The sequence below is a fragment of the Myotis nattereri genome, assembly GCF_964212035.1.
Source record: "Myotis nattereri genome assembly, chromosome: 10".
NCBI classification, from domain to species: domain Eukaryota; kingdom Metazoa; phylum Chordata; class Mammalia; order Chiroptera; family Vespertilionidae; genus Myotis; species Myotis nattereri.
In genome coordinates, this window is record NC_138085.1 from 1,197,877 (window position 1) to 1,217,194 (window position 19,318).

Here is a 19,318-nt window from a genome sequence, read left to right on the forward strand (position 1 = left end):
CCACGCTGAGCAGATAAACCACCGACTCTCCTCTCCACCGCGGGAGCGCGGAGTGTCCGCTCAGGGCGCTCTGTCCCGCAGACACGGCTTCTCAGGGGAGACCCCAGAATCCTTCCGACTCCCACGATCAGGCCAACCCATTAGAAACGCCGCTGTGTGTCTTTAGTGAAACCTCCCACCAGTAAACCCCAATCTCTGGGCCACACATTGTTTTGTTTTGTTTTTAATCCATACCGAAGGATTTTTTTAAGTTAAAAATTTTTTTGTTAATCCTCACGCAAGGTTATTTTTCCATTAATTTTTAGAGATAGTGGAAGGGAGAGGAAGAAACAGAAACACCGATGTGAGCGAAACACATCAATTAGTTGCCTCCCACACAAGCCCTGACCAGGGCCTGGACCGGGGAGGTGCCTACAACCTAGGTCCGTGCCCTTGACCGGAATCGACCTGGGACCACAAGCCGATGCTCTATCCACTACGCCAAACTGGCCAGGGCCACACATTTACTTTAGACCCTGTTAAATGTCTCAATAATTCAGGATAGTAGAACTTCCTGGTCAACCTGTATAACTTACTGCAATAAGATTTAATCTTATATTTTCTTTCTAGAAATAAATTTTATTTTTTAATCCTGATAACATTATTTATAACCAGATGGTACAAGGGGTGTCCCCCACACAGGCACCTCTGTGTAGCACCAGGTGGCACCGTGTGCAGGGCCAGTGTTAAGCTGCCATGGTCTCCTCACAGGGTGCTTCTGCCCATGACACATTCACCGTCCAGCTAAGCCCACGTCCTGGGGTTCCACCTAAATCAGCTCATCTCTGGGTGGTCAGCCACAGGTTCTCGGAGGCAGTTTTTGTCAGTCCTGAGTGGTTAACCTCACTTCCAAAGCACATTCCTGCGAAACGTTCCTGAGGCCTCACCTGGAGCCCCACTGCTCCCTGGCCCATCCACATCCCACCCACTGCTCGCTCACGGCCTGGCAGCTCTCCCCCGACTTCACAGCCCATGCACACCAGCGCATTTAACATACTCTTCTTGCAGACAAGTAATAATTTGTAACAACAAAAACAAAACCACTAAATCCCACCTTCACAGAACTGCCCTCACACGCTATCCCTACTTTCTACCACCCATCCTGTCCCATCCCCACACACTGACCAACCCACACCCCAGGGGCCTGCACTACACCAGCCTGCACCCCACGGACCGGCACCCCACAGGCCTGCACCCCACGGACCTGCATCCCACGGACCTGCACCCCACAGGCCTGCACCCCACAGGCATGCACCCACAGGCCTGCACCCCATGTGCCTGCACCCCACGGGCCTACACCCCATGAACCTGCATCCCACGGGCCTGTACCCCACGGACCTGCACCCCACAGGCCTGCACACCACGGACCCGCACCACACGGGCCTGCATCCCATGGGCCTGTACCCCACGGACCTGCACCCCACGGGCCTGCACCCCACAGGCATGCACCCACAGGCCTGCACCCCATGGGCCTGCACCGCATGGGCCTACACCTGACGAACCTGCATCCCACGGGCCTGTACCCCACGGACCCGCACCCCACAGGCCTGCACACCACGGACCAGCACCCCACAGGCCTGCACACCACGGACCTGCACCACACGGGCCTGCACCACACGGGCCTGTACTACACGGGCCTGCACCACACGGGCCTGTACTACACGGGCCTGCACCACACGGGCCTGCACCACACGGGCCAGTACTACACGGGCCTGCACCACACGGGCCTGTACTACACGGGTCTGCACCACACGGGCCTGTACTACACGGGCCTGCACCACACGGGCCTGCACTACACGGGCCTGTACTACACGGGCCTGCACTATACGGGCCTGCACTATACGGACCCACACCACACGGACCCGAACCACACGGGCCTGCACCACACGGGCCTGCACTATACGGACCTGTACTACACGGGCCTGCACTACACGGGCCTGTACTACACGGGCCTGCACCACACGGGCCTGCACTACACGGGCCTGTACTACACGGGCCTGTACCACACGGACCTGTACTACACGGGCCTGTACTACACGGGCCTGCACCACACAGGCCTGTACTACACGGGCCTGCACCACACGGGCCTGCACTACACGGGCCAGTACTACACGGGCCTGCACCACACGGGCCTGCACCACACGGGCCTGTACTACACGGGTCTGCACCACACGGGCCTGTACTACACGGGCCTGCACCACACGGGCCTGCACTACACGGGCCTGTACGATACGGGCCTGCACCATACGGACCCACACCACACAGGCATGCACTATACGGGCCTGCACTATACGGACCCACACCACACGGACCCGCACCACACGGGCCTGCACTATACGGACCTGTACTACACGGGCCTGCACCACACGGGCCTGTACTACACAGGCCTGCACTATACGGACCTGCACCACACGGGCCTGTACTACACGTACCTGCACCACACGGGCCTGTACTACACGGGCCTGTACCACACGGGCCTGTACTACACGGGCCTGCACCACACGGGCCAGTACTACACGGGCCTGCACCACATGGGCCAGTACTACACGGGCCTGCACCACATGGGCCTGTACTACATGGGCCTGCACCACACGGGCCAGTACTACACGGGCCTGCACCACATGGGCCAGTACTACACGGGCCTGCACCACATGGGCCAGTACTACACGGGCCTGCACCACACGGGCCTGTACTACACGGGCCTGCACCACACGGGCCTGCACCACACGGGCCAGTACTACACGGGCCTGCACCACACGGGCCTGTACTACACGGGTCTGCACCACACGGGCCTGCACCACACGGGCCAGTACTACACGGGCCTGCACCACACGGGCCTGCACTACACGGGCCTGTACTACACGGGCCTGCACCATACGGACCCACACCACACAGGCCTGCACTATACGGGCCTGCACTATACGGACCCACACCACACGGACCCGCACCACACGGGCCTGCACCACACGGGCCTGCACTATACGGACCTGTACTACACGGGCCTGCACCACACGGGCCTGTACTACACAGGCCTGCACTATACGGACCTGCACCACACGGGCCTGTACTACACGTACCTGCACCACACGGGCCTGTACTACACGGGCCTGTACCACACGGGCCTGTACTACACGGGCCTGCACCACACGGGCCTGTACTACACGGGCCTGCACCACATGGGCCAGTACTACACGGGCCTGCACCACATGGGCCTGTACTACACGGGCCTGCACCACACGGGGCAGTACTACACGGGCCTGCACCACATGGGCCAGTACTACACGGGCCTGCACCACATGGGCCAGTACTACACGGGCCTGCACCACACGGGCCTGTACTACACGGGCCTGCACCACACGGGCCTGCACCACACGGGCCAGTACTACACGGGCCTGCACCACACGGGCCTGCACCACACGGGCCTGTACTACACGGGCCTGCACCACACGGGCCTGCACCACACGGGCCTGCACTATACGGGCCTGCACCACACGGGCCTGTACTACACGGGCCTGTACTACACGGGCCTTACTACACGGGCCTGCAACACACGGGCCTGTACTACATGGACCCGCACCCCACGTGCCTGTACTACACGGGCCTGCACCACACCGGCCTGTACTACACGGGCCTGTACTACACGGACCCGCACCCCACGGGCCTGTACTACACGGGCCTGTACTACACGGGCCTTACTACACGGGCCTGCACCACACGGGCCTGTACTACATGGACCCGCACCCCACGGGCCTGTACTACACGGGCCTGCACCACACCGGCCTGTACTACACGGGCCTGCACCACACGGGCCTGCACTATACGGGCCTGCACTACACGGGCCTGTACTACACGGGCCTGCACCACACGGGCCTGCACTACACGGGCCTGCACTACACGGGCCTGCACTACACGGGCCTGTACTACACGGGCCTGCACCACACGGGCCTGTACTACACGGGCCTGCACCACACGGGCCTGTACTACACGGACCCGCACCCCACGGGCCTGCACCACACGGGCCTGCACCACACGGGCCCGCACCACACGGGCCCGCACCCCACGGGCCTGCACCCCACGGGCCTGCACCACACGGGCCTGCACCACACGGGCCCGCACCACACGGGCCCGCACCACACGGACCCGCACCACACGGACCCGCACCACACGGGCCCGCACCCCACGGGTCCGCACCCCACGGGCCCGCACCACACGGGCCCGCACCACACGGACCCGCACCACACGGGCCCGCACCCCACGGGCCTGCACCCCACAGGCCTGCACCACACGGGCCTGCACCATACGGACCCGCACCACACGGGCCCGCACCCCACAGGCCTGCACCCCACAGGCCTGCACCACACGGGCCTGCACCACACGGGCCTGCACCACACGGGCCTTCACGGAACCGCTCTGGCTGAGGTTGCAGATATCCCACAAGCCTTTCCCATTCTTCACGGCACAGCTGGTCCCCCTTCGCTCCTTCCTGCTTGAATACACTTCTCTCCCGGCTTCTGGAAAAATACATTCTGATTTCCTCCTGTCCCCCACTCCTCAGTCCCTGTGGTTCCCTCCCCTGCAGGCCTTACTAGACAGCTCACAGGTTCGGCACACCACCTCGTCCAGAACAGACTCCGAGGCCACCAGGCTTTCTGCACACGCTGCCCTTTCTCTGCTTCCCACCCAGCAGACTAACAAATGACCCTCTCCACACCCTGCAGGTCTCGGCTGAGGCACAGGTCCTCAAGCACGCCCCCCAACACTCCAGCTGTCTCCCCATCACTCCCTCTCATCCCCTGCACTCACCCCATTCACAAGTCTGTGCTCTCTGGGTCAGTGCCACTCACCACTACCACTCGCATCCCCACTGCCCTAGACTGTGAGGTTCATGAGAACACGGGACCCGGCACTGCTGACTGACACCTTCCCCTGCTTCTTCTTCTTCTTTAAATACAAATTACTAAATGGGACTTGCCAAGATATGTGGAAAATAGTTCAGTTTGAAGTATAAATACTCCCTCAAATCAAAAACTGTTTTTAAATTATTATCGTTATTACTGTTTTTCAGGTTAAGAAACTGAGGCCCCAGAAGGCACGGGTTACAGTCAGAGTATTACAAAAGTCATAAACTTATGCCTGGCTGGCGTGGCTCAGTGGTTAAGCATTAACCTATGAACCAGGAGGTCAGGGTTTGACTCCCAGTCAGGGCACAGGCCTGGCTTGAGGGCTCAATCCTCAGTATGGGGCATGCAGGAGGCAGCTGATCAATGATTCTCATCACTGATGTTTCTATCTTTCCCTCCCCCTTCCTCTCTAAAATCAATAAAAATGTATTTTTTAAGAAGTCATAAACTTATAACTCTAAACTGATGGCCTCCCTAGAGAGAAAAAGAAGTCCAGAATAGATATATTTTAATTCCAAATAAAAGACTTGGCTCGATGAGATGCATTTCTGAAAATAGCTGTCCAGCCTTTGTGAGGCAGACACACCCACACATGCTGGGCATTCTGAAGGCTAAACATAGCGACTGCAGGACAGACACTGAAAGACACCTGTCGGGAGGCAAGAACGCAGCGCTGCTTCATGCCTCCCGGGCCCCGCTCCCACACAGAGCGGGTAACTGGGAAAAGGCCACACTCTCCCGAAGTTTCCATTCCATGTACTTTTTATCAAAGTGTGCGCATAAAGAAGCGACAGCGCTCCTGAGAAACCCGCAGCCCACCGCCTCCTGCTCCTCGCGTCCCCAGGCAACCACTTCCAACTCTCAGCTGGCCCTTCCTGCACTTCACACCCTCAGGGAACACGCTTACACACTGCTTCCTGAATCTGTCATTTAGATCACCAGTCAGAATTCATATTATAAGTATGTATACACTGAGAGTTGAATTTTAGAGTAAAACTATGAAACATCCTAATCCACACAACTTTTCCTTTTCCCTGGAATTAACTGTCCTGGGATTTTGTGCTTATTAAGCTTTCCATGTAACAATCATGTATCCGCAAAGTCCCCCTGGCAGGCAGATCGTCCTCCCACCTGCGCCAGAACCGCAGGGGTGCAAGCAATTTCTCTTGTCTTAGGGGTTGTCCCATCTGGTCTGAGGGCCCCCAGCTGCGTCACACCCTGGAGACCCCCTTCTACGGATTTTTCTTAAACAAATAACAAAAAAGCACAAACTAGTAAGAGAAAGACTGGTACATGTGACTGCATGATAATTAAGAATGTTGGTTCTTCAAAAATAAAAAGCCAAGTCATAAAGGGAATGTTAACATACATATAATTGAAAAATACAGCCGTGGCCGGTTTGGCTCAGTGGATAGAGCATCAGCCTGCGGACTGAAGGGTCCCAGGTTCGATCCCGGTCAAGGGCATGTGCCTTGGTTGCGGGCACATCCCCAGTAGGAGGTGTGCAGGAAGCAGCTGGTAGATGTTTCTCTCTCATTGATGTTTCTAACTCTCTATCTCTCTCCCTTTCTCTCTGTAAAAAATCAATAAAATATATTTTTAAAAAAAGAAAAAGAAAAATACACAACACATACATACGTGTGTGCACACACACAACTCCCATGGAAAAAATGGGCAAAAGACACAAACATTTCTCAAAGGCAAAACAAATACTTAAGAAACACATAAAAATTCTCATCCTACGGACTAGGAAGGGAAGTATCACCTCGGTGGTTCTGAGTTATCTGAATTCCTACCTGGCTACTAAGTCCTGGTGAGGAAGTGCCACGTGGGCATCTTCGCACACTGCTGCCAGCCTGTGCCCTGGCACAACTACCTGGAACACAACTTGGAATGATCCAGAAAAGCTGGGTGCACATCTGTCGGCTGGCGCGGGGCTCCTCGCAGGCACGCTCTCCTCTCCGCAGCAAGCGTGCGATGGCAGGCCACGCCTGGGAGGCCGCACGGAGCACATGACTTGCTGTGGCCAATGTGATGCGAACAAAGAGAACAGGCGTCACTTCCAAGCGGAAGCTCCAAGAGCAGCATGAGCTTCGCCACGCTGCCCTCCCCTCACCCTGGAGGCCATGGGCACGGTAGGGACGGAGCCGTCATCGGCTCCCTGCAGGCCACGCCAGAGAGACAGCACGGGGGACACAAACGTGGGCCCCAGGCCGCTGAGAGCGACTGTCACTGCAGCACGGCCTGGCCATCTGGGCTGGTCCACCCAGCAGGTCACTCGTGGACATCGGGTAGGAATGCTCACAGCAGCATTATCTGTAACAGCAGAAACAACCAGAAACCCAAATACCCACCAACAGGAGAATGAATACATAAATACCACCGAGTAACAGAACATTGCTACATTCAACGTCATTTCATGAGAACGGCTCTGGGTTTTCGGGGACTCAGGTTCCTCCCACATTTCAGAAGCGTGCAGGGTGACTGGCGTGTCTCCGTGGTCCCTGAGTGAGCGTGCGAGCGGCCCTGAGATGGAGGGTGTCCTGCCCAGAGTGGGACCCGTCTGCACACCTGAGCTACTGGGAGCATCCGGCCACCATGACCCGGAACTGGAACCAGTGAGTTGGAAGAGAATGACCTTGCTTGTTTTCAGGAATCTTTCTTAAAGGTATGTATAGCTCACATTTATTTCAATGTTTAATGTCAGAAGCATATAGGAGAATGTGTACTGTTTATATGCAAAAACTACACCGAAATTGAGCATCTGCGGATTTTGGTAGCCACGGGAGACACATCCTCCCCAGATCCCGAAGGAAAACTGCGAGCGCGCGCGCGCACACGCACACGCGCACACATGCGCGCACACACGCGCCACACGCACACACACGCACACGCGTGCGCGCGCACACACGCACGCACACACACACGCGCGCGCGCACACACACGCACACACGCTTAAAATATAACTGGAGTCCTGGGAAAATAAGCTTCAGAAAAATACACGACGTATGATTCTCCTTTCATAAAGTTACAAAAGCATACAAAACTAAACAATGTATTTTAGGGAGACATATACAGATGTTAAAACTACAAACAAAAGCAAGGGAATCGCAACACGGGGGGGGGGGGGGGAGGGGGGGGACGACACACTGTACCAGCAAAACACACCAGAGGGCTCTCAGGCACTGGAGAGATTCTAGTCTTTGCTCATTTTATTAGTTATTGTTCACATTTACATGATGTACTCCTGTTCACACAAAAGATTTTATATTTAAAATTTTCTGGCAAACTACCATCCTATTTATTGTTCCAATGTTCATTCTCTATTAGTAAATATTTATTTATTCAGAATAAAACCAATCACAAAATACAGTACCTTTTCCTAAGATCTTTTCAGGGGCTGTCTATTTTGTTATTGATTTTTCTTTCCTTTTTTAAAAAAAGTCAATAAAAGGAAGCAAATAATAAAATCTGGTGGAATAACAGACCCAGCCAATGTCCAAGAGCATCAGTGACTCGGAGTCACAGAGCCGCACTGATGTACTGGGGCCTCCTTCCAGGTCTGATAGGACCCTTTGCATAGAGGTTACCACGGGGGGCTCTAGTGCTGGCTGTCGGGCTGACACACTGCCCCTGGTCCTTGCAGCATGCGGGAAGGGCGGGCGTGGGAAACGGCGATGCTCTACGTTACCTGTTGCTGTTTTCTGCATAATTTCTATTGCCACAACAATGCAAAACATTTCTCATCCTCAAAGGTTCACGTCTATCAACCCTACTCAGATGTCCTCACGGTCGCACCTATACATCTATCAAGAGTATCCAGTGACAGAAGGGCCAGTGCAGCGGCAGCGGCGAGGACTGACCGGCCTGGTGTGCTCCAAACAGATCGCGCCACAGAGATTGCCGACAGCGATGAGTCTGTGAAGGAAAAGCAGGGGCAGTGGGAGAGGATGGGGAGGCGAGGGCCCCAGGCAGAGGGCAGCTGGGAGGGCATCGGGTGAGAGCCTGGTGCTGGGGGACTCGCCGGGAGCAGGGGTGAGGCAGCAGCACCCGGGAACTGCTCAACTTTTAACACAGTTCATTCAAGTTTCACTAATGGAGGGGAAATCTGAGCTAAAAATATTATCAGATTTACCACTTGCATTTTAAACAAATTCCTCCTTTATCCAATGTCACCAGAATGTAGCTCAGGGGTGGGCAAACTTTTTGACTGGAGGGCCACAATGGGTACTTAAACTGGACCGGAGGCCGGAACAAAAGCATGGATGGAGTGTTTGTGTGAACTAATATAAATTCAAAGTAAACATCATTACATAAAAGAGAACGGTCTTTCTTTTTTTTTTTTTAGTTTTATTCATTTCAAACGGGCCGGCCCACAGGCCGTAGTTTGCCCACGGCTGATGTAGAGTCAAAATCATAAAAGCCTTCACAGCTAGCAAATGAACTGGTTAAAAAGCTAAGCCTCTCAATCACGTCCAGCTCCCCCCAGGCCCCATCAGGCTGAGCTGTTCCCGCCACTCCAGGCTGGGCGGTGACCTCGTCGTGAAGCTGATGCTGCTCGTTCCGAGTCCCCCGTCCCCCGTCCACCGGCTCCCAAGTGCTAGCTCTCCCCTCTGTCCTGTGCTGACACTCTGTGGCCGAGGCGCAGCCAGGGGACACCTAGCTCAGCGATGGCGAACCTTCTGAGCTCGGCGTGTCAGCATTTTGAAAAACCCTAACTTAACTCTGGTGCCGTGTCACATATAGAAATTTTTTGATCTTTGCAACCATAGTAAAACAAAGACTTATATTTTTGATATTTATTTTATATATTTAAATGCCATTTAACAAAGAAAAATCAACCAAAAAAATGAGTTCGCGTGTCACCTCTGGCACACGTGTCAGAGGTTCGCCATCACTGCCCTAGCTCCTTCCTGCTCCAGGGAGCAAAGCCTTCTGAGGGCGCTTTGGAAACATCTTATGACACTGTATCAGCCACGCGGGGTTCTACCTGGAGGAGAGGCTGCCCCCCACCCACCCCGGAGGATGGACTTCCCCAGACAGGTCCGGCGGCAGTAACAGAGGTCACCTGGGACGCTGGTGCCCAGATCCTTCCCCCCCGGAGGAGCAAGTTACGGAAAAGACAGGAGGAGGGGGTCTGTTTTCACCATCCCTCCAGCTGTCCACAGCCGCCAGCAGCCAGGGGAACAGGGAGCCGAGCAGAGAGGGGGTGCTCTTGTGCCCCGTAATCAGCAGCCTCGGTCGGAAAGCTGGGCCTCCGCTTCACCCAACATTTAAGGAAAAGTGAGGTCCTTCACTCATGCACACATCCATCCACCTACTCACCCTGCAGACGTTTACTGAGAACACACTACACGCAGCTCTAGGCACTGTGCCCTTACAGACAGACAATTTAGTAGAGAAACAATGAACAAAATAAGTATCTTGTACATTGAAAAGTGAGAAAGTTATGGAGAAAGAAAACTGGAGATGTGCATAGGAAATGTGTGTGTGAGAGAGAGAGTAGGACCAATTATGACCTCGATGAAACAAAACCTTGTCTTAAACTTGTCAGAGTGCTTACTGGTCACAGTGTGCCTCATGTTAGTGTCCATTGTTTTCATCGATAAACTCAGTTTTAAACCTTTAACATAAACAGCTGAAAATCTGCCAGGTTAGAATTCTGAAATTTCTGAAAACGGCCACCAACGTGGAGCTGCCCTCTGGGCCACGTCAGACCAGCGGCTGAGCCGCGCAGGGGTGCCTGCTTCCTGCTGCCCGGAGCTGGCACCAGGACAGTCCACAGGGGGTCCTGATAAAGCCAGCAGGGGGACGGGAAGGAGGCCCGCTCTCCCGGGGAGGCCGGCCTGAACTCGGGGGGCATCGGCCGGAGGCCTTGCCTCCGTCTGGATCTGCCTCTCCTGCTGGAGGAACAGCCCGGAGTCCCCAGAGCAGAGCGGCTGCACGAGCACCCACAGCCAGTGTGCAGTGACCTAGGCGAACGGCCTTCCCTCCCCACTGACAGACCCCACGCCCTGGCCCCCCCTCCACGGAAGGACACCACCTACAGGCCAGGGGCTGTGCCGGATGCACCAAAACTCAGATAAGCCCCGGGAGGCAGGGGAGGGCGCAGACGATGCCCGCCTCGGCCTCGGACGGGCCACAGGCTGCCGCCAACCTCCGGTGGCTGCTGTTCAGGGCCCGACAAGGCCCCGCGGGCTCCCGCCTCTTCCCCTGACTCCCTCCCTCAGGGCCTAACACAGCCCGACCCACCCCGGCAGGCCCACCTGCTCCCGGACAGCAGGTCACCCCACTAGCCCTCCATCCAGTTACCTCAGCTGCCTGCCACTCTGCCGTCCCGACCCATCAGCGCCAGGCTCAGTGGGTCCGCCCTCCTAGCCAGGCCTGTGCCGCTCCCCGCTCTGGGGTCAGGCGGGGGGTCGCTGCCCTGGCGCGGGCTCTGCCGGTGCAGGGCCTGCTGCTGAGCGGGTCACATTCCCCAGACTCCTTAGCGGGAGGGGCTCCCCGGAATAAGCAGCAGAGTCACCAACAACGAGCCCAGGACCCCGCGCCTCTCCCCCGGGCACTGCTCTCCCCCTCAGCACCAGGAGGGTGTGATGGGAAGAAGATCTAAGATTCAGATTCCACAATTTGGAAATTCCATTGAGGTGCCCTGGATACAGCCGGGAAGGCTGATCCACGCGCCTCGTCGGCGGGCCTCACCTCCCGCTCAGGACGCAGCGTGGGGGGCGCCGGGAGAGGGGCGGGCGGGCGGGGGAACAGGGCGCCCGGGTCGGCGGGACGGAGGGAGGCCTGACTGGGTGGTGACCACGCAGCACAAGGTGAGTACACATGGCGCTGACAGGACCGGACACCTGAGACGTCACTTCATTAACCCCTGTCCCCCAGGACAGTCAGTAACATCTTTTAAAAACATATTTCCAACCGCTTGGTTTTCCATGCGGTTTGGATAACTTTTGGGGGGAAAGGCTTTGTTTTTCATAAATTTTACAAGCCTGCGTTTCGTCTTCCTGTCATTCCTTGAAAGACTCTGAACGGGGGTAGGACGCTGACCTGCTCAGCGTGGGCGCCACGACCCCGAGCCTGGGATCGGCAAAGCCTCGGGCTCTCGGTCCGGCCGGCCCAGCGCACACCGGTCCCGCCGGGCGCCAGCTGCAGCCTCGGGCGCGCTCAGGGGCGGGCGGGGCGGGAGGCGCACCCCGCGCCCTTCCCGGGAGCCCCGGCGCCTCCGTCACACCCCGCGGCGTCTTCCTGCGATTCCCGCGCCACGGCTGCCTCCGGGGTCCCCGGGCCGGCGGCGAAGGCACCCGCTCGCCCGCCAGCCCCTTCGCCACCAGCCGTCCGGGGCTCGCAGGGAAAATGCGAGAAAAGAAAACAAGCCCCGCAGGGTCCCGGCCCAGCGGCCCCGCGGGGAGCGAGGTCGGGCCCGCCGCCCGCCCGCGCCCCCCGCGCCCTTACCGGTGAGGCGGCCGCCCCCCTCGCCGTGCCCGCGGCGCCGCTGCAGGACGAAGTAGCCGCTGCTCCTCTGGGTCACCCACAGGCGCAGCGCGCTCTTGAGCAGCACCTCCTCGGGCTGGAGCCACATGGCCGCGGCGCGGCGGCGGCGGGCGCACCAGCCGGGCCGCCCCGAGCGTCCGCGAGCGCGGCGGGCGCAGGTCGCCCCGCGCAGGCTCGGCCAGCCCCGCCCCGCGCCGCCCCGGCCCGCCCCGCCCTCGCCGGCCCCACGGTGCTCAGTCCCGGCGCCTTCCGCGCACAGCTCCGGGCGGAGGGAGGAAACGCACCGCGCGGCCAGGCCCGCCCCTCCCGCCGCCCCGCCCCCTCCGAACTCCGCCCCCTCCCGTCAAACTCCGCCCTCCAGCCCCGCCCCTCCCATCAAGCTCCGCCCCTCCCGCCCCGCCCCGCCCCTGCTGGGAGGCCGCTGGGATGCCCGCATCCTAAACCCAGGAGGAGAGAGGAAAAAGGCCTCTGGTACCCACAGCTGCAGGTGGCCAGACCTAGGATGCAACCAGAAGACCCAGGTGTGTTTGGAATAACACAGCACTTAAAACAACAAGAAACATGTTTACAAATAGTCCAAAAGTAGCATAAAATGTTAAAGACAAATTTTTTCAGATTTTTTAAATGCTTAACTCACGTGGATGCTCTGGCAAAGGATCTGTGGGCGCTGCGGAGAGGTAGTGATGAAGCAGGGCCCGAGGCAAGGGTCACACAAACTCAGCACTGGACGCCCCTCCTGGACACAAACCACTCGGTGGGTCCGAGGGGAACAAATATGAAACCAGTCATGTCTGTCCTGAGGATTGAAAAGCTGGAAACAGGGCCCTGCTGGGTAGCTCAGCTGGTTAGAGCAAACGTCCCAATACACCATGGTGTGGGCTCGATCCCTGTGAGTGTGACAGGGCACAAGTAGAATATTGGGGACTGAGTAGAAGTGTAAGAAATATGACTCATGCTCTGTGAACCGTGATGGATTTGTTCTGGTTAAAGAAGGCGCACTGTAACCTGGCTGGGAGGTACACACAGGACCTGGGAGTGAAATGACAGAGCAGGACTGATGGCTGTGTCCTTAACCCCTCTTCCAAGAGAAAGCCGCAGGCTGTATCAGTCACTCAGCCTGCCCTTATCTCGGCCAACGGGAAAGCGGGGGGGGGGGGGGGGGGGGGGGGGGGGGGGGACTAGCCCAAGGCCAAAAGTATGCTGGCCACCCCCCCTGTCTTTGTGTAACCAGACCCTAGCTGCACCCTGCCCCCGGACCCCAAGCCCTATAAATTCTTTGTTCTCTTGGGATTCAGGACTCTCTCTTGCACCCAGTAATGGAGGCAAGGGGGGGAACCAAGTGAGCTTGTATAAGAGACCCTCTGCTTTTGCATCGGACTGGCTCCCTGGCGTGGTTTTTTGGGGATCTTGAAATCTGGGCATAACAGGAGCTCACTGGAAATGCAGCCCACCCTCCCCATCAGGGAGCTACCTGTTATCATGGAACATTAACAACCTGTTGCAGAAACCAGAGCTGCCAGCCCTTTGAAAACCCCAGCCTTCGCATACCCCCAGGCCTTTGTGAATCTCCAGGCCTGTAAACTGCTATTTGGCATAACTATTGCCTACTTTTCCATGTAATCTTTGTCCTTCTACCCACTGTAAGCAGCTGGCTTATGGGGGGCAGAGCAGATTTCTGACCTGCTGCTCTTCCAGGCTGCCAGCAGGATTGGAATAAATGCTCATATAAGATTCTACCCTGTCTCTGCTGAATTGGCTCAAGTAGTGACAGGCAGTACGGACCCATGATTGTCCGGTTACAAGGGCACATACAAGAATCAACTGATGAATGCATAAACACATGGAACAACAATTCTCTCTCTCTCTCTCTCTCTCTCTCTCTCTCTCTCTCATCAATAAATAGAATTTAAAAAGTAATAAAGAAAAGCTGGAAAATGTGGGATAGGTGATAGTAAGGAAAACATATAGGGGATTTGGAGGTAGAGTTTTAAAACTGAGTATTTCCTCAAAACTGGTATGAAAATAGACACGAGTAAGCTGTCCTTGAACAGTCTGGGGAAGTGGGAGACTCCAGTCCACCTCTACAGGGAGGCAGCTAATATAACAACTGAGCAAGAGATGAGAGCAGCTAGTGTGCCAGGACGAATGGAAGAGGGAAACTGAGACCGTTAAACAGCCGAGCTGTTTACAGCCTCTAACAAAGCAGAAAACCTACCTCCCTAACCAAGGGCACGTGAGAGTAAATGGCTCACATTTATCCTCCCCAACCAGAGGGTAAATAGCTTAAATCACCCTATCCAGGGACATAGATAAGCACCGTTGGTGGGAATGCAGACTGGTACAGTCACTGTGAAAACCACTATGGAGCTTTCTCAGAAATGAAATATGCCCCAGCCAGTCTGGCTCAGTAGATAGAGCACTGGCCTGCAGACTGCGGCTCCTGGGTTCCATTCCTGGTCAGGGCACAGGCCCGGATGGCGGGCTCACATCCCCAGTGTAGGGCGTGTAGGAGGCAGCCGATCCATGATTCTCTGACATCGCTGATGTCTATCTCTCTCTCCTTCTCCTTTCCTCTCTGAAATCAATAAAAATGTATATTTTCTTTTTTTAATAAAAAAATATATTTTTAAATTAAATATGGAACTGCCATTTGACCCAGTGATTCCGCTTCTAGGAATATATCCTAAGAAACCCAAAACACCATTCAGAAAGAACATATACACCCCTATGTTCATAGCAGCACAATTTACAATAGCTAAGATCTGGAAACAGCCAAGTGCCCATCGGTAGATGAGTGGATAAAGAAGCTGTGGTACAGCTACACCATGGAATACTATGCGGCTGTAAAAAAGAAGGATCTCTTACCCTTTGAGACAGCATGGAGGGTTCTGGAGAGTGTCATGCTAAGTGACATAAGCCAGTCAGAGAAAGATATATATCACATGATCTCACGTATATGTAGAATCTAATGAACAAAATAGATCCAGAGACATAGAAGCATGCAACAGACTGATGAACTCAGAGGGAAGAGGAGGGGAGGGAGAGAAGATATTAACCAAAGAATTTATATCTATAACCATAGGCACAGACAATAGTGAGGCGAAGGCCCAGGGAGGGAACTAGTGCAGGATGGAGGGGGGTCAATGGGAGTGGGGGAAGGGGCCAGCTGTAATACTTTCAACAATAAAGATAATATTTTAAAAGATCCAATCAGTGTGGGGGGGGAGGACAATGGGGGGGGGGAGGGACATATATGATATGTTCAACAATAAAGATTTATTTTTTAAAAATCCATTCGGTGCCATCTGTGCCAACCACACCCAAGGACGGACCAAGTCAGGGGAACGAGTCTCATTTTGTTGCATCAGCATAAAGCTGATTGAACCTGCACCCTGGGTGTGTGCCCTGATCTACTGAGATCCTCCCCCACACTCCCAGCCTTCGAAACCCTCAGGACAGGAGGAGCCAGCGCTCTCTCTCTCTCTCTCTCTCTCTCTCTCTCTCTCTCTCCTTCCCTCTCCCTCCCCCCTCCCCTTTCCTCCCCCCTTCCTTCCCCCACGCACATGCTTTTGCCTCTCCTAAGCTCAAAGTCCCTTCTTCTGATTCTGTAACCAGTCTCCTGCACCTGTGCAGCCCGCTGCCTCACCTCTGCCTGAAAGTTTCTCTTATAATTTGAGTTCTGGGCTCTGAATTCTTTCTTTGCCAAACTCAAGAACCAAGGTCCAATTTCACCGCCAGTACTGCCCGTCACAAGAGGAAAAGAACACCAGAGCGTCCCTCGGGCATGGACAAAGGGATCCTGCCAAAGCGTGGCTGTTATTAGGACAGAATGAAAAGTAGATGAACCTCTTCGCTGGCAGCCAAGGAGGCTCGGACGGACTCAGCCCAGAAACCCGACCTGACCGGCAGTGGGCAGCCACCAGCAGGCCACTGACCACGCTTCTGCGTGACCCCGAGGAAGGAGTCATCAAGATGGGTGCAGCAGCGACAGGGCCGCAGCGGGGCAAGAGCACATGCCTTCCGGGGACAGTGACTGGCACCCCTTTCCCACACACTGCCCAGCCCTGGGATTGCAGGGTGGATGGGAGGTGGCCCTGCCCTGAACACCCAGGGCCGAACCACAGGCCCAGCACGGAGTGGGCCCCGTGCCCAGGAGCCCCTGGGAGTCCCGCAAGCAGTGGCTCCTCTCCTCGCGGGCTTGGAAGAGGAATGTTCGCACAGGGTCCAGGAGGGAGGGCGTCGTGGGGGCAGCAGCCAGGACCTGGGCTTTAGGGCACATCCCTGGGAGGATGGACAACCCTAATCACATTCTTCCTGCTGCTAGTGAGCTGGGCACCTTGGCCTTGGGCAAGATGGGCATCTCCCTGAATCTCAGCCTCCTCGACTATACACCTGGGGTAATCATAGCCCCTTCCTCAGAGCCCCTTCTCTAGAGGTGCTGTCCGGTGTTCGATATATTAAGTACGGCTCTGGGGACGCACAGCACTCGGGACGTGTCAGTCATTTCACTAAAGTGGTCGGCAAACTCATCAGTCAACAGTACAACAACTGAAATTTCTTTTAAGAGCCAAATTTTTTAAACTTAAACTATATAGGTAGATACATTGTTATTAACTTAACTAGGGTACTCCTAAGGCTTAGGAAGAGCCACACTCAAGGGGCCAAAGAGCCGCATGTGGCTCGCGAGCCGCAGTTTGCCGACCACTGCACTGAACGGACACAAGTTCCTGGAACTGAAACAACCCACATGCACCCTCATCCGTGTTTTATGTTTTCATCCTCACCAGAGGGTGTGTTTCTTATTGATTTTTAGAGGAAGAGAGAGAGACACACACGTGAGAGAGAAACATTGATCAGTTGCTTCCCATACGCGCCCTGACTGGGGTGAACCCGCACCCTGGGCATGTGCCCCGACCGGAACCAAACCCGCCACCTTGGTGCATGAGATGACACTCCGGCCAGCGGAGTCCCCGACCAGATTATTCTAAACAGTAATCTCCGGTGTTGGCCGGGGTACATCTTTCAAATGCTAATTGTTATCATTTCCTCTGGGATTACCCAACCCCAGCCCTGGGCACACCTGTGCCATCTCACTCCTCTGCATGAAGGTCTGATCTACAGCAGGTGCAGAATCCACATTCTGTTTCAGTCGTAACCTCAAGCACAAGGAAAGGGCTTGAGCAACTGAAAGGATCTTCATAAATTATAATTCCTGCAAGATGCAAGTTACACGACTCTTTCTCAGAGCCCAGGATTTGACCTAAAAATGTCTTCTGTGCACCTTCAGCCACCATTGAACCAGTAAAAGTAGGGTCCCTCTTCTTATTTGGTATATAGTAATGGTTACTAACCAGAGTAGGTGGAGAGCCTTTCCCTTCCACTTCTTCACACCTATAATTTTTAAATATATATATTTTTTTATTTCAAAGAGGAAGGGAGAGAAAGAGAGAAACATCAGTGGTGAGAGAGAATCATTGATCCACTGCCTCCTGCACCCCCCACTGGAGATCAAGCCCACAACTCAGGCAAGTGCCCTGACTGGGAATCGAACTGCACCTCCTGGTTCGTAAACTAACGCTCAACCACTGAGCCGCCGGCCGGGCATCTCCACACCTGTTGATGTGAACAAGGACCCACCGTAAATGCGGGTAAAGCTAAGGTCCCAATTTGAAGAGTTTAACCTGACAAACAAAGGCAAATGCTGAGGCACGTCCTTATCTACCTCACAGCACCCAGGATGAAAAGAAAATCCTAAAACCTCCCAAAGGGAAGAAACAGGCCACAGACTAAAGGTGAGCAGTCAGAGCAATGACTTCCCAACAGCAGCACTACAAGCTAGAGGGCAGGGCAGAGCCTCCCAACACCCGGCAGAGAACGCTTTGGCTGGGAGGCCTGTGCCCAGCCCAGCTATTAGCCAGGTACGATGTGTTAATCACAGGAAGATATTTTCAGATATTTAAATAATGTACTTGCCAAATATACTTTCTCAGGAAATAATGAAGAATGTGGAAAGAGGGAATAAATTTAAAAAGTGGGAGGAAATAGGAACCGGGAAGTAGAAGACAGGAGGCTGGGCGGGAGCTCCCAGCGGGCCCAGCAGTCCTGTGCGGGCGGACGGACGGACGGACGTCTGAGCAGACAGGAGAGCTATGAGCCCGAGAGGCTGTCTGCTTGGGAGAAACTGGCAGAGACTGAGAAAGTTTGCATCAAATACATAGAAAACAGCATGTTATTAAAATGAGGGAAAGTTTAACACAATGGAGACTAAGTTTTCCAAGGGGAGAAATGTAATCATATACAAAATATGGCTTGGCTATGAACATATTAGTTTAATCAAAATAACAATCACTGAATGTTTGTTTTAACTAAATATTGTATTATGACTACAGTGAGGGTAGTGTATGGTTTTGGGGAAGGGAAAGAGTAGAAAACCTGAATTCTCATGTTCCATAGCAGGAAGTCAATTGATAATATGTTAAAAATCAAGAAATAGTGGTATGAGCATGTAATTTAGAAATAGGGAAGTAAATAGCAGAAGGAAGGGCAAAGGGTTGAAAGAGGCTGTTTGTAGAGAGAGCAAAGGGGATGGGAACGGGAGCTGTGGTTATAAATCTAAAAACAATGTCTCCTAAAATTATGTACTTTGATATGTCTGTATGTATATGTATATGTATGTGTGTGTGTGTGTATATATGTGTGTATATATATATATATATATATATATTTTTTTTTTTTTTAAATCCTCACCCAAGGGTATGTTTGCGTTGATTTTAGAGAAAGAGGACTTCAACGTACGAGTTGGGGGTGGGAGGGTGAGGCACAATTGCAGCTGTAGCGCGTGGTGAAAACTCAGACTACAAACGGTGCCTGTTGAAAAGACA

The 19,318-nt window shown here is 54.6% G+C and overlaps 1 protein-coding gene across 1 annotated transcript in view; it reads right to left on the bottom strand.

The window, feature by feature from the left end:
- Window positions 1-12,622, bottom strand: part of TBC1D8 (TBC1 domain family member 8) — a 108,021-nt gene extending 95,399 nt beyond the window's left edge. Inside the window, exon 1 of the mRNA XM_081101626.1 lies at window positions 12,399-12,622. Within this exon, the coding sequence (XP_080957752.1) occupies window positions 12,399-12,525 (127 nt within the window). The 5' untranslated portion in view covers window positions 12,526-12,622. The remainder of the gene's footprint in view (window positions 1-12,398) is intronic.
- Between the last annotated feature and the right edge of the window lie 6,696 nt (window positions 12,623-19,318).